This window comes from Chiloscyllium plagiosum, unplaced genomic scaffold (assembly GCF_037043375.1).
Source record: "Chiloscyllium plagiosum isolate Xiang-an unplaced genomic scaffold, Cpla_swu_hap1 HiC_scaffold_39, whole genome shotgun sequence".
NCBI classification, from domain to species: Eukaryota; Metazoa; Chordata; class Chondrichthyes; order Orectolobiformes; family Hemiscylliidae; genus Chiloscyllium; species Chiloscyllium plagiosum.
Window position 1 is genome coordinate 31,270,624 of NW_028270177.1, and position 10,659 is coordinate 31,281,282.

The 10,659-nt window shown below is 46.2% G+C and overlaps 1 protein-coding gene across 1 annotated transcript; it reads left to right on the forward strand.

Moving 5' to 3' along the window:
- The first annotated feature begins 1,431 nt into the window (after positions 1–1,431).
- Positions 1,432–3,793, forward strand: LOC122546200 (zona pellucida sperm-binding protein 3-like). The gene is made up of 5 exons (XM_087981213.1): positions 1,432–1,833; positions 2,960–3,075; positions 3,195–3,298; positions 3,388–3,565; positions 3,649–3,793. Exons 1-5 carry the CDS (start codon positions 1,432–1,434, stop codon positions 3,791–3,793), a joined length of 945 nt encoding a protein of 314 aa, XP_087837339.1.
- Positions 3,794–10,659: the final 6,866 nt, after the last annotated feature.

Genomic DNA, 10,659 nt, shown 5'->3' on the forward strand with positions numbered 1-10,659 from the left:
ACTGGGAAAGTGGCCTCTCATGCTCCTCGGATGCTGCATGACCTGTTGTGCTTTTCCAGTGCCACACGTTTCGACTCTGGTCTCCAGCATCTGCACTCCTCACGTTCTTCCACAACAGTCCAAAGATGTGCAGGTTAGGTGAATTGACTATGCTAAATTGCCCCTAGTGTTAGGTAAGGGGTAAATGTAGGGGTATGGGTGAGTTGCGCTTCGGCGGGGCGGTGTGGACTTGTTGGGCCGAAGGGCCTGTTTCCACACTGTAAGTAATCTCAACACCATCCTCATGAAACTCAGCCAGAGCAAGGTCAGTGTGGGATTCGATACATGAGCTTTCTCTGCTCATTTTCACTGAACAGAAAGCTGTCTCTACACTTTTAAACTAAATGTACAGCTACACTGTCTACATCAAACACTTTCAATCCAGGGACATTCCTGAGTTAGAAACAGAGTAAAAGATTCTACTCTCTGCAACTGAAACTAAAGCTTCCCCTATTCTTGAAAACTGGAAGGAAAGCTGTCCCCATCAACGACTCCCAGGGCAGAGACAGCACGCAGTGAAATACAGAGTAAAACTACCTCTACTCTGGGAATTAAAAATAAACTGAAGGCTGAGCTCTCCCTGCATTGTCCCGATCAAACACTCACCTGACAGGGACATGACAAGTTTAGATACAGAATAAAGCTTCTTCCATATTGCCTCCATCAAACACTTCCAGGGGGAGGTGTAGTATAAGGTCAATCCCTTTGTTCTACGCAAACTTCATCCTCAGACAATCTCCCCATGGTTCTCACTGTCAGTCCCTCGGGGGAGGGGGGCAGGACCCCGCAGACACCCTCCTGGATCAATGAGCTACTTTGATGATTGTATCCATGGGGCCTTCACCATGAGACCTTGTGGAGCTGAATTCAGTCAGGTGACAGCACAGCAGCTCACAGCCACTCCTATTGGTCCAAATGAAATAGGCCCTCCTGGTTTTTTTTTTTTTTTTTTTAGTAAGACTGACTTCTATTTCTTTTTTTTTTTTTCCTTTTTTTTTTTTTTTTTTTGTTTTAACCCCCACACTACCACCTAAGTGCGGTAGTGCTTATTTTTTCCCCAGCACCCATGGTGTGTGTGTGCAGGTGTGAGACACAGTGAAAGACACAAAGTGCACCAATCTTTTATTCAATTTCCACCACCAGGAAGATAGGAAAACACCCGGGTGGCCAGTGACAAACACTGCCCTTCGCATCAAAGGGCAGTGCTGTGTGATTAGGCCCTCCTGGTAATAACTCGATGAATTTAGTCATTGGTGGAAATTGTAGAGATAGGGGCTGGTTGATTGGTTCAATGTTGCTGCTTCTGGTCACATTGGTGTCAGGTGAGAGCAGGTTGTGTGTATAAAAGGAGCTGGTTGGGGCTGTGTGGGGATGGTTGAGTTGTTTAGGATCATGGGTGATTTTGTAGTGAGGAGTTTGTTCCCTTTGTTGATGTTAGTTGGAGCTGTTTGTTGCTCTGAAACATGGCAACAGTTTCTGAGCCAGAGGTTTCCATGGACAATAGTGAAAGCCAGCCCTGTTCCTGAGAGAGTGCCTCCTCATGGGGATCCCATCGGTTCTAGTTTCCGAATGTCTGAGGTTGGGAGTGTGTCCCCACTGCAGACTGTGATGGTGCAGTGTGGAGAGCACAACCTGCTGGTCAGGGCCCAGCTGGATTTCTTTGGAACCAGGCACCTGATTAAAGCTGCTGACCTGACCCTGGGGAAAGCAGGTTGTCGGCCAACCAGGGTCTACCCTGAGAACCAGACTGTCCTCTTTGACTATGGGCTGCATGAGTGTGGCAGCAGATTACAGGTAATGGGGGTTGTCTGAACTTGCTGGAAGTTTGGGCTGTCAAGGGTTCCTGGTTGAGATCATTGATATTGAGAAGGACCATTCTCCTGCTTTCTCAAATACTCAGACTAGGTTCCTATCCTGGATTGGGCCCTGCCTTAACTGTTCTCCTTCTCTAGTCTTCTGCCAGTTTCACTGGTTTGGAAGCTTCTGGTTATGTATGTTCTCAGTCTGAATTGGGTATCATGTGGTGATTTGTGGATGTTTGGATACTGTGATCTTTCTCCTGAATTGATTTAGTGACTTTCCACAGTGCATCATTGTGTTGTGTAGTTTCTCTATAGAGATGTTATAGGAATGCAAATAATATAGCAGATTAGTGCGGTGCTGCAAAAGCACAGCAGGTCAGTCAGCATCCGAGGAGTAGGAAAATTGACACTTTGGGCAGAAGCCCTTCATCAGGCTAGCAGCATGATGTGTTTAGTTTGAGGGAAAGTATATTCCATTTCATCAGGTAAATGGACTTGACCTCCTTCCTACTGGGGCAGGGGGGGGGGCTCTGTACTTGAGGGGTTCCACACTTGGCCTGTCAGTAAAACTGTTTTGATTTCATTCTGGTGACCTATTGTTTTCTCTACTTTTCTCAGCTCTTGGACACAGCTTTTATTGCCTCAGTTTACTGCTAACGTCCAGGTATTGCATCAGTCATCTCTCCTCAAACCCAGAGGTTTCCTGATTTAATTAGTAATTAAATGGCCAAAAGATCCTGGCAACCTCCTTCTGTGATAACAATCACCACATCCCTGTTCCCTGAATATTTATTGCAAATACTGTCTGGGAGCCCAACACCCATCCTCCTTTAAACCAACTTTTGCATCAGGAATTCAAATCTGATCTCTGGTATGATGTCAATCTCGTTAAGCTGATCCCAAATGACTAATCCTTGACCTGTGACCCATTGATCTTGAACAGTGGTCTCTCCAGCTCTGGGAATGTGGGGTGGGGTCGGTGGTTGTTGGTAGAAGCAGCCTCCTGAGCCTATCTCACCCTGAAAGAATCGTCCCAATGGGATGGTGTCATTGTGAACCCTGTGTAGAACCTTCTCATTTCACATCAGCCCCTCATTCGTTAACCTGGTGTCTTTCAGATGACTGGAGATTTCCTGGTCTACACCACCCACCTGACCCACATCCCAAACTATCCTGGATCTGTCATTGTGAGAACCAATGGTGCTGTTGTTCCCATTGAATGTCGTTATTTCAGGTGAGAATCTTTACTCGATTGTCAGTATGATCCCCTGCTGCTGTTGTCTGACGCTGTCCTAAAATGGCTGCCCTGTCTCCTTCCCTGCCCCCCCCCCCCCCCCCCCCCCCCCCCCACAGGAAGGGCAATGTGAGCAGCAATCCCATCAAGCCCACCTGGATCCCATTCAGCTCCACCAGGTCTGGAGAAGGGCATCTGTCATTCTCCCTGCGTCTAATGAATGGTATGTGATGGGTGGCTGGGGAGGGATCTCCTGGTGTCTCTCTGCGAGTTGTACCTATTGGCTCCAACCCTTGTCTTGCTGTACTTCAGGTGACTGGCTGACAGAGCGCACTTCCACTGTCTACTCCCTGGGAGACCTCATTCACATTGAGGCATCGGTTTCAATGGCCAACCATGTGCCCCTGAAGCTGTACATTGATCGCTGTGTAGCTACACTGAGCCCAGACAAGGACTCCACCCTGAGATACAGCATCATTGACTACAATGGGTAAGGAGCTCTCTGCTTTCTCCAGCTGCTCCCATCTCAATGGCTTCACTCCATTCACTTCATGGCCCTTTGTCCATCTGCAGTTGCCTCCTGGACAGCAAAGCTGAGGACTCCTTTTCGACCTTTGTGTTGCCGAGAGACGGGCGAGAGCCGGACAAGCTCCGGTTTGACCTGGATGCCTTCCGTTTCTATGGAGATGAGCGATCCTTGGTAAGAGGAAGCTGCTGATGTGCTTCTCCACAATGGGGAGGGAGTCACTAAACACTGACTTGTTCTGTGTTCCTCAGATGTTCATCACCTGTCACCTGAGAGTTGCTGCAGTGGATCAGGGAGATTCCAGGAACAAAGCTTGTACTTTCCAGAAGCTGCAGAATATGTAAGTTCCCTCTCCCTTTTCCTCAGGATGTTGTTGTTGGGAGAGGTGATGCACCATGTGGTTGATGGGCTGTTTCTCTTGTTTAGGTGGACCCCATTGGAGGAGTCAGACAGTGACATTTGTGCCTGTTGCCATGTGGGGATCTGTGGGAGCACCAGGGATATCCTGATCCCCTCCAGAAGAAGGAGAGACCTTGGTACTGAACCTGGTATGACATTGACCCTCCTAGATGCTGAGGATCTCCCCTCACCCCTCCCCTTCCTTGACTGTGATGTTTGATGTTGCAGAGAGTGAAGCTGGATTGAAGTGGGAGGGGGAGGCCTCACTTGGCCCCCTGATCATTCTGGATACTGAGCTGTCCAACCTGCCAACTCAGCCCCTGACTGAGGGTGACGGAAAGATGCAGGAGAGGTCTCCAAGCGGTGAGTTGGCTGCCTGCTAGTTTCCCTTTCTGTCCCTGTTTTCCCTCAGTAACCATTGGTTTCTCCTTGTTTTGTAGGTGTGGAGTCAGAGCTGGTTGTGATGGTGGTCCTGACTGTGACAGCTGTCTGTCTGATCTCTGCTTCATTGCTGGCCTTGTTCCTGTACAGGAGACACAAGCAAACACCCATCAACTGGTGATTGAATGAGTCAATAAAGCAGTGATTCATGGTGTCTTCTTTCTGGAGCTGGTTTGTTTCATCATTCTTAGTTTAAACTATCCCTGGTTACAATCCCTGGCTTTAGCCTCTCCGGTCCATGAAGTGAGCTTCCTGAATGATTGGGTTATGGAAGATATTGTTTTGTTCCTTCCAGTGAGTACTGGGGATTGATGACCACCTTGGAAAGGGGCTTTCCATTCTGATTAAATCACTGTTTGCAGAATGTGCAGGAGGAATGGCTCAGATGTGGCAGTGTCTGAGGGAGGAACAGTTGGTGTTTCTAGTCTGTTTAGATTCTCTTCAGCAGTGTCCAGGTGTGTTCCCAATGTTACCATCTCCCGGTGTGTGGCCAGTCCTGTTGTCAGTGTCCTGTTTTCCCTCGGAATACTGAAATCTACAGTATTCAGTTTTCAAACTGATGGGCTGAATGTTATCCTGTCCCTAAACCATCAAACTAAATGTCCGGAAAGGTATCTGCTCAGTCAAATGCTGAGGACCCCATTTGGAATATTGATTACTCCTTGTTCTATTCTGAGGTGAATTTGTTTGACTGTGCTCTCATCTAGAACGGGATGTGGTTTAAGCCATCTAGGACCACCTGCTCTTTAATCTTGAAATTTTTCAAGATGTCACCATCTCGTTCCCCATTTTCCACCTTCCATATTGTCCTCCACAGTAAACACTGAACTGTTCTTGCTCCACATGGGAGTACAACATGTTAACAATAGTCATCAATGAAATGGAGGGCAAGATGTGTAATGGTGGTAGTGTAGCTGTGGAAGAGGAACTGTTCATGTACCAGACAGAGGCAGGCATAGCTGTGGTCCATGCAGGTGCCCATGTCTACCCCTTTGGTCTGACAGTTGGTTCCACCAACCAACCCCACCACCCTGTGGCTGAATGCTCCAACTGCCCCTCCTATTCTAAGGACATGCAAATCCAGACTACTTCTGCTACCAAATTCTAGCCACCCACAACTGGGAGGAAGGACACCTCATCTTCCACCTTCAGGATCTTTAGGACCCTCCAACCTGATGAGATCAATGTGGTCTTTGCCAGTTCTGATCTCCTGTTCTTCCCCTCCCATTCCAGATCCAACTTTCTAACTCAGCACAGTCCTTTCTGAACTGGCCAACATGTCTATCATCTTTCCCACCTATCACCAGCAGCCCCCACCTTCATCTCCCTATTGTATTCCCAGCTACCTTTCACCCAGCCCCACTCCCTCCCATTTGTCTGTTGCCTTGGAGTCTCCTCCCACATTCCTGATGCTGAGCTTATTCTTGAAATGTTGACTCCCCTGTTCCTCAGATGCTGCCTGACTGGCTGTACTTTTCCAGCACCACATGTTTTGACTCGACCTGTAGTCATAATGGCATAAACCTGGAGGGGGGGTAAATAAGTTCCATTACAAGGCTCCAAAACAACCACTGAAAGCTAACTCTACTAATTCTGGTTCTGAGAGCTGGACTGCACCCGTTCAGGCTGCTTCTTTTATTCCAATTTCTTAAACAAACCCCAAAGCCTCATAAGCTGTTTACTTCACTGGTTACTAATAGACAGTTCCCTGCCTTTGCCTCCAAGATTCTTTTCAAAAACCAGGACAAAATATAATTCTTACATTGACAGTACTGTCACATGCTGAAGACTCTAGAAGGAATTTACCCTCTGGACTAAAAGCAAGATACTGCGCAGCCTGTAAATCTGAAGCAAACCACACAATCCTGGGGAAAAACAATGTGGTCTGGCAGCATTTGAGGAGCGATACTGCAAACCTTTAAAAGTCACACTACACAAAACACGAACTGTGTTTCCACACACTCTGCGAAGATTTCTCTTGCATTCTCGCTGGCAGCATAGCAGTGCAGTGGTTAGCATTACTGCATCATCACACCAGGGACCTGGGTTCGATCCCAGCATTGGCCAATGATCTGTGTGGAGTTCTCCCTCCATCTGTGTGGGTTTCCACCCACAATACAACAACTAACAGGAAAGCAGATGAATTCAGGGAATGGTTAGGAACATGGGACTGGGATACTCTAGCAATTACAGAAACCTGCCTCAGTGATAGACTGGACTGGCAGCTTGAAGTTCCACAATACAAACGTGACAGGAAGGGAGGCAAGAGAGGAGGGGGAGAGATGTTTTTGACGAGGGATATCGTTGCAGCTGTACTCTGGGAGTGTATTCTTGGGAATACATCCAGGGAAGTTGTTTGGGTTGAACTGAGAAATAAGAAAAGGATGATCACCTCATTGGGATTGTATTATAGACCCCCCAATAGTCAGAGGGATATTGAGAAACAAACTTGTAAAGAGATCTGAGTTATCTGTAAGAATAATAGGGTAGTTATGGTAGGGGATTTTAACTTGCCAAACATAGACTGAGACTGTCATAGCGTTAAGGGTTTAGATGGAGAGGAATTTGTGAAGTGTGTACAAGAAAATTTGTTGATTCATTATGTCGATGAACCGACTAGAGAAGTTGCAAAACGTGACTACTCTTGGGAAATAAGGCAGGGCAGGTGACTGAGGTGTCAGTGGGGGAGCATTTTGGGGCCAGCGACCATAATTCTATTAATTTTTTAATAGTGATGGAAAAGGATAGACCATATCTAAATGTTAAAGTCCTGGATTGGAGAAAGGCCAATTTTGACAGTATTAGGCAAGAACTTTCAAAAGCCGATTGGGGGCAGATGTTTGCAGGTAAAGGGACGGCTGGAAAATGGGAAGCCTTCAGAAATGAGATAACGAGAATCCAGAGAAAGTATATTCCTGTCAGGGTGAAAGGGAAGGCTGGTAGGTGGAGGGAATGCTGGATGACGAAAGAAATTGAGGGTTTGGTTAAGAAAAAGAAGGAAGCATATGTCAGGAATAGACAGGATAGATCAATTACTCCTTAGAAGAGTATAAAGGTGGTAGAAATATACTTAAGAGAGAAATCAGGAGGGCAAAAAGGGGACATGAGCTAGCTTTGGCAAATAGAAATAAGGAGAATCCAAAGGGTTTTTACAAATATATTAAGGACAAAAGGGTATCTAGGGAGAGAACTGGGCCCCTCAAAGTACAGCAAGGCGACCTTTGTGTGGAGCCGCAGGAGATCGGGAGATACTAAACAAATATTTTGCATCAGTATTTACTGCGGAAAAGGACTTGGATGATACAGAATGTAGGGAAATAGATGGTGACATCTTGAAAAATGTCCATATTACAGAGGAAGAAGTGCTGGATGTCTTGAAATGGATAAATCACCAGGACCTGATCAGGTATTCCCCAGAATTTTGAGGGAAGATAGGAAAGCGGTTGCTGGACACCTTGTAACCTCAATAGTCACAGGTGAGTTGCTGGAAGACTGAAGGTTGGCTAACGTGGTGCCACTGTTTAAGAAGGGTGGTAAGGACAAGGCAAGGAACTATAGACCAGTGAGCCTGACATTGGTGGTGGGCAAGTTGTTGGAGGGAATCCTAAGGGACAGGACATACATGTATTTAGAAAGGCAAGGACTGATTAGGGATAGTCAACATGGCTTTGTGCATGGGAAATCATGTCCCACAAACTTGATTGAGTTTTTTGAAGAAGTAACAAAGAGGATTGATGAGGGCAGAGCAGTAGATGTGATCGAGATGGAACTCAGTGAGGTGTTTGACAAGATTCCCCATGGGAGACTGGTTAGCAAAGTTAGATCTCATGGAATGCAGGGAAAACTCGCCATTTGGATACAGAACTGGCTCAAAGGTAGAAGACAGAGGGTGGTGGAGGGTTGTTTTTCAGACTGGAGGCCTGTGACCAGTGGAGTGCCACAAGGATCGGTGGTGGGTCCTCAACTTTTTGTCATTTATATAAATGATTTGAATGTGAGCATATGAGGTATAGTTAGTAAGTTTGCAGATGACACCAAAATTGGAGGTGTAGTGGACAGCAAAGAGGGTTACCTCAGATTACAACGGGATCTTGATCAGATGGGCCAATGGGCTGAGAAGTGGCAGATGGAATTTAATTGAGATAAATGTGAGGTGATGCATTTTGGCAAAGCAAATTTTAACAGGACTTAGACACTTAATGGTAAGGTCCTAGGGAGTGTTGCTGAACAGAGACCTTGGAGTGCAGGTTCATAGCTCCTTGAAAGTGGAGTCGTCGGTAGAATAGGATAGTGAAGAAGGCGTTTGGTATGCTTTCCTTTATTGGTCAGAGTATTGAGTACAGGAGTTGGGAGGTCATGTTGCGGCTGTACAGGACATTGGTTAGGCCACTGTTGGAATATTGCGTGCAATTCTGGTCTCCTTCCGACCGCAAAGATGTTGTGAAACTTGAAAGGGTTCAGAAAAGATTTACAAGGATGTTGCCAGCTTTGGTGGATTTGAGCTACAGGGAGAGGCTGAATAGGATGGGACTGTTTTCCCTGGAGCGTCAAAGGCTGAGGGGCGACCTTATAGAAGTTTATAAAATCATGAGGGTCATGGATAGGGTAAATAGACAAAGTCTTTTCCCTGGGGTGGGGAGTCCAGAACTAGAAGGCATAGGTTTAAGGTGAGATGGGAAAGATATAAAGGAGACCCTAGCGACAACGTTTCCACGCAGAGGGTAGTACATGTATGGAGTGGGCTGCCAGAGGAAGTGGTGGAGACTGGTACAATTACAATATTTAAGAGGCATTTGGATGTGTATATGAATAAGAAGGGTTTGGAGGGATATGGGCTGGGTGCTGGCAGGTGGGACTAGATTGGGTTGGGATATCTGGTCAGCATGAATGAGTTGGACCGAAGGATCTGTTTCCAAGCTGTACATCTCAATGACTCTATGTGTAGGTTAAGTTAACTGGCAATGCTAAGTGGACCATTGTGTTCAGGGATGATTAGGTTAGGTGCATTAGTCAGGGGTAAATGTAAAGTAAGGGGATGGGTCTGGGTGGCTTACTTTTCAGAGGGTCAGTATGGACTTGTTGGACTGTACGGCCTGTTTCCACACTGCAGGGATTCTATGTTAATTAAACTCCTGATTCCTTGACACTGATGCCTATCACTGAGCTATCTGTCTTAGGCTCATGCTTCTGTCTATAGGTGGGTGGAACAAGTGGCATAATACTAGTGTTACTGAAACAGGAATTCAGTGGGTCAGGTTAATCATCTGAGGCTGGAGGCTAAAATTCTCAAATCTCATTGTAGTCACTGATCGAATTTTGTGTTCTATCTTTTTTGCAAATATCTAATCTTAGTAATTGTGACTGTGAAACTAATCTTTTATCATTCACAATTCCCATTAGGGAACGGAATCTACCATCTTGTCCTGGTCTGGCCTAAATGTGACTCCAGACCCACAGCAATATCGCTGATTCTGAAATAGCTGAGTAAACCAATCAAATCAAGGGCAATTAGGGACAAGCATCAAATCACAGCCGAGTCAGATAAGCCACAGGATGTTAATAGTGAGGGATTGAGCAATGGGAATGTCATGGAGACTGTCATGGTGTGATAGTGAGATTTTCCCTTGTTGGAGACAGTCACTGCCTGACAGTTGTGTGTTCTGAATGTGAATGTTGTTCAGGTCTTGCTGCACTTGAACAGGGATTGTTTCAGTATCTGTGACATTGTCAATGGGGCTGAACATTGGGCAATCACGAGCAAACATCCCCACTTCTGACATTCTGGTGGAGGGAAGGTCTTTGATGGAGCAGTTGACATGGTTGTCTCTAAGAGAGTACCTTGAGGAACTCTGGCAAAGATGTCCTGGGAATGTGGTGATTGAACATTGATAACTAGAACCATCTTTCTTTGTGCTGGTCATGACTCCAACCAGCAAAGAGGTTTTTCTAATCCCACTGAGTCCAATTTTCCGAGGACTCCTTGGTAAATTGTTCAAACAAATTCTGCCTTGGTCTTCAAGCAGTCACCCTCACTTCCCCTCTTAAGTTCAGCTCTTTTACCCATTTGGACCAAGCTGTACTGAGATCAGGAGCTGGGTAGCCCTGGTGGAACACAGACTGAGCATCAGTGAACAGGTTAGTATGGAGGACATGTACCTTGATAACACTGTTGACAAAACATTCCAACACTTCGCTTGTGATTGAGAGTGGATTGGTGG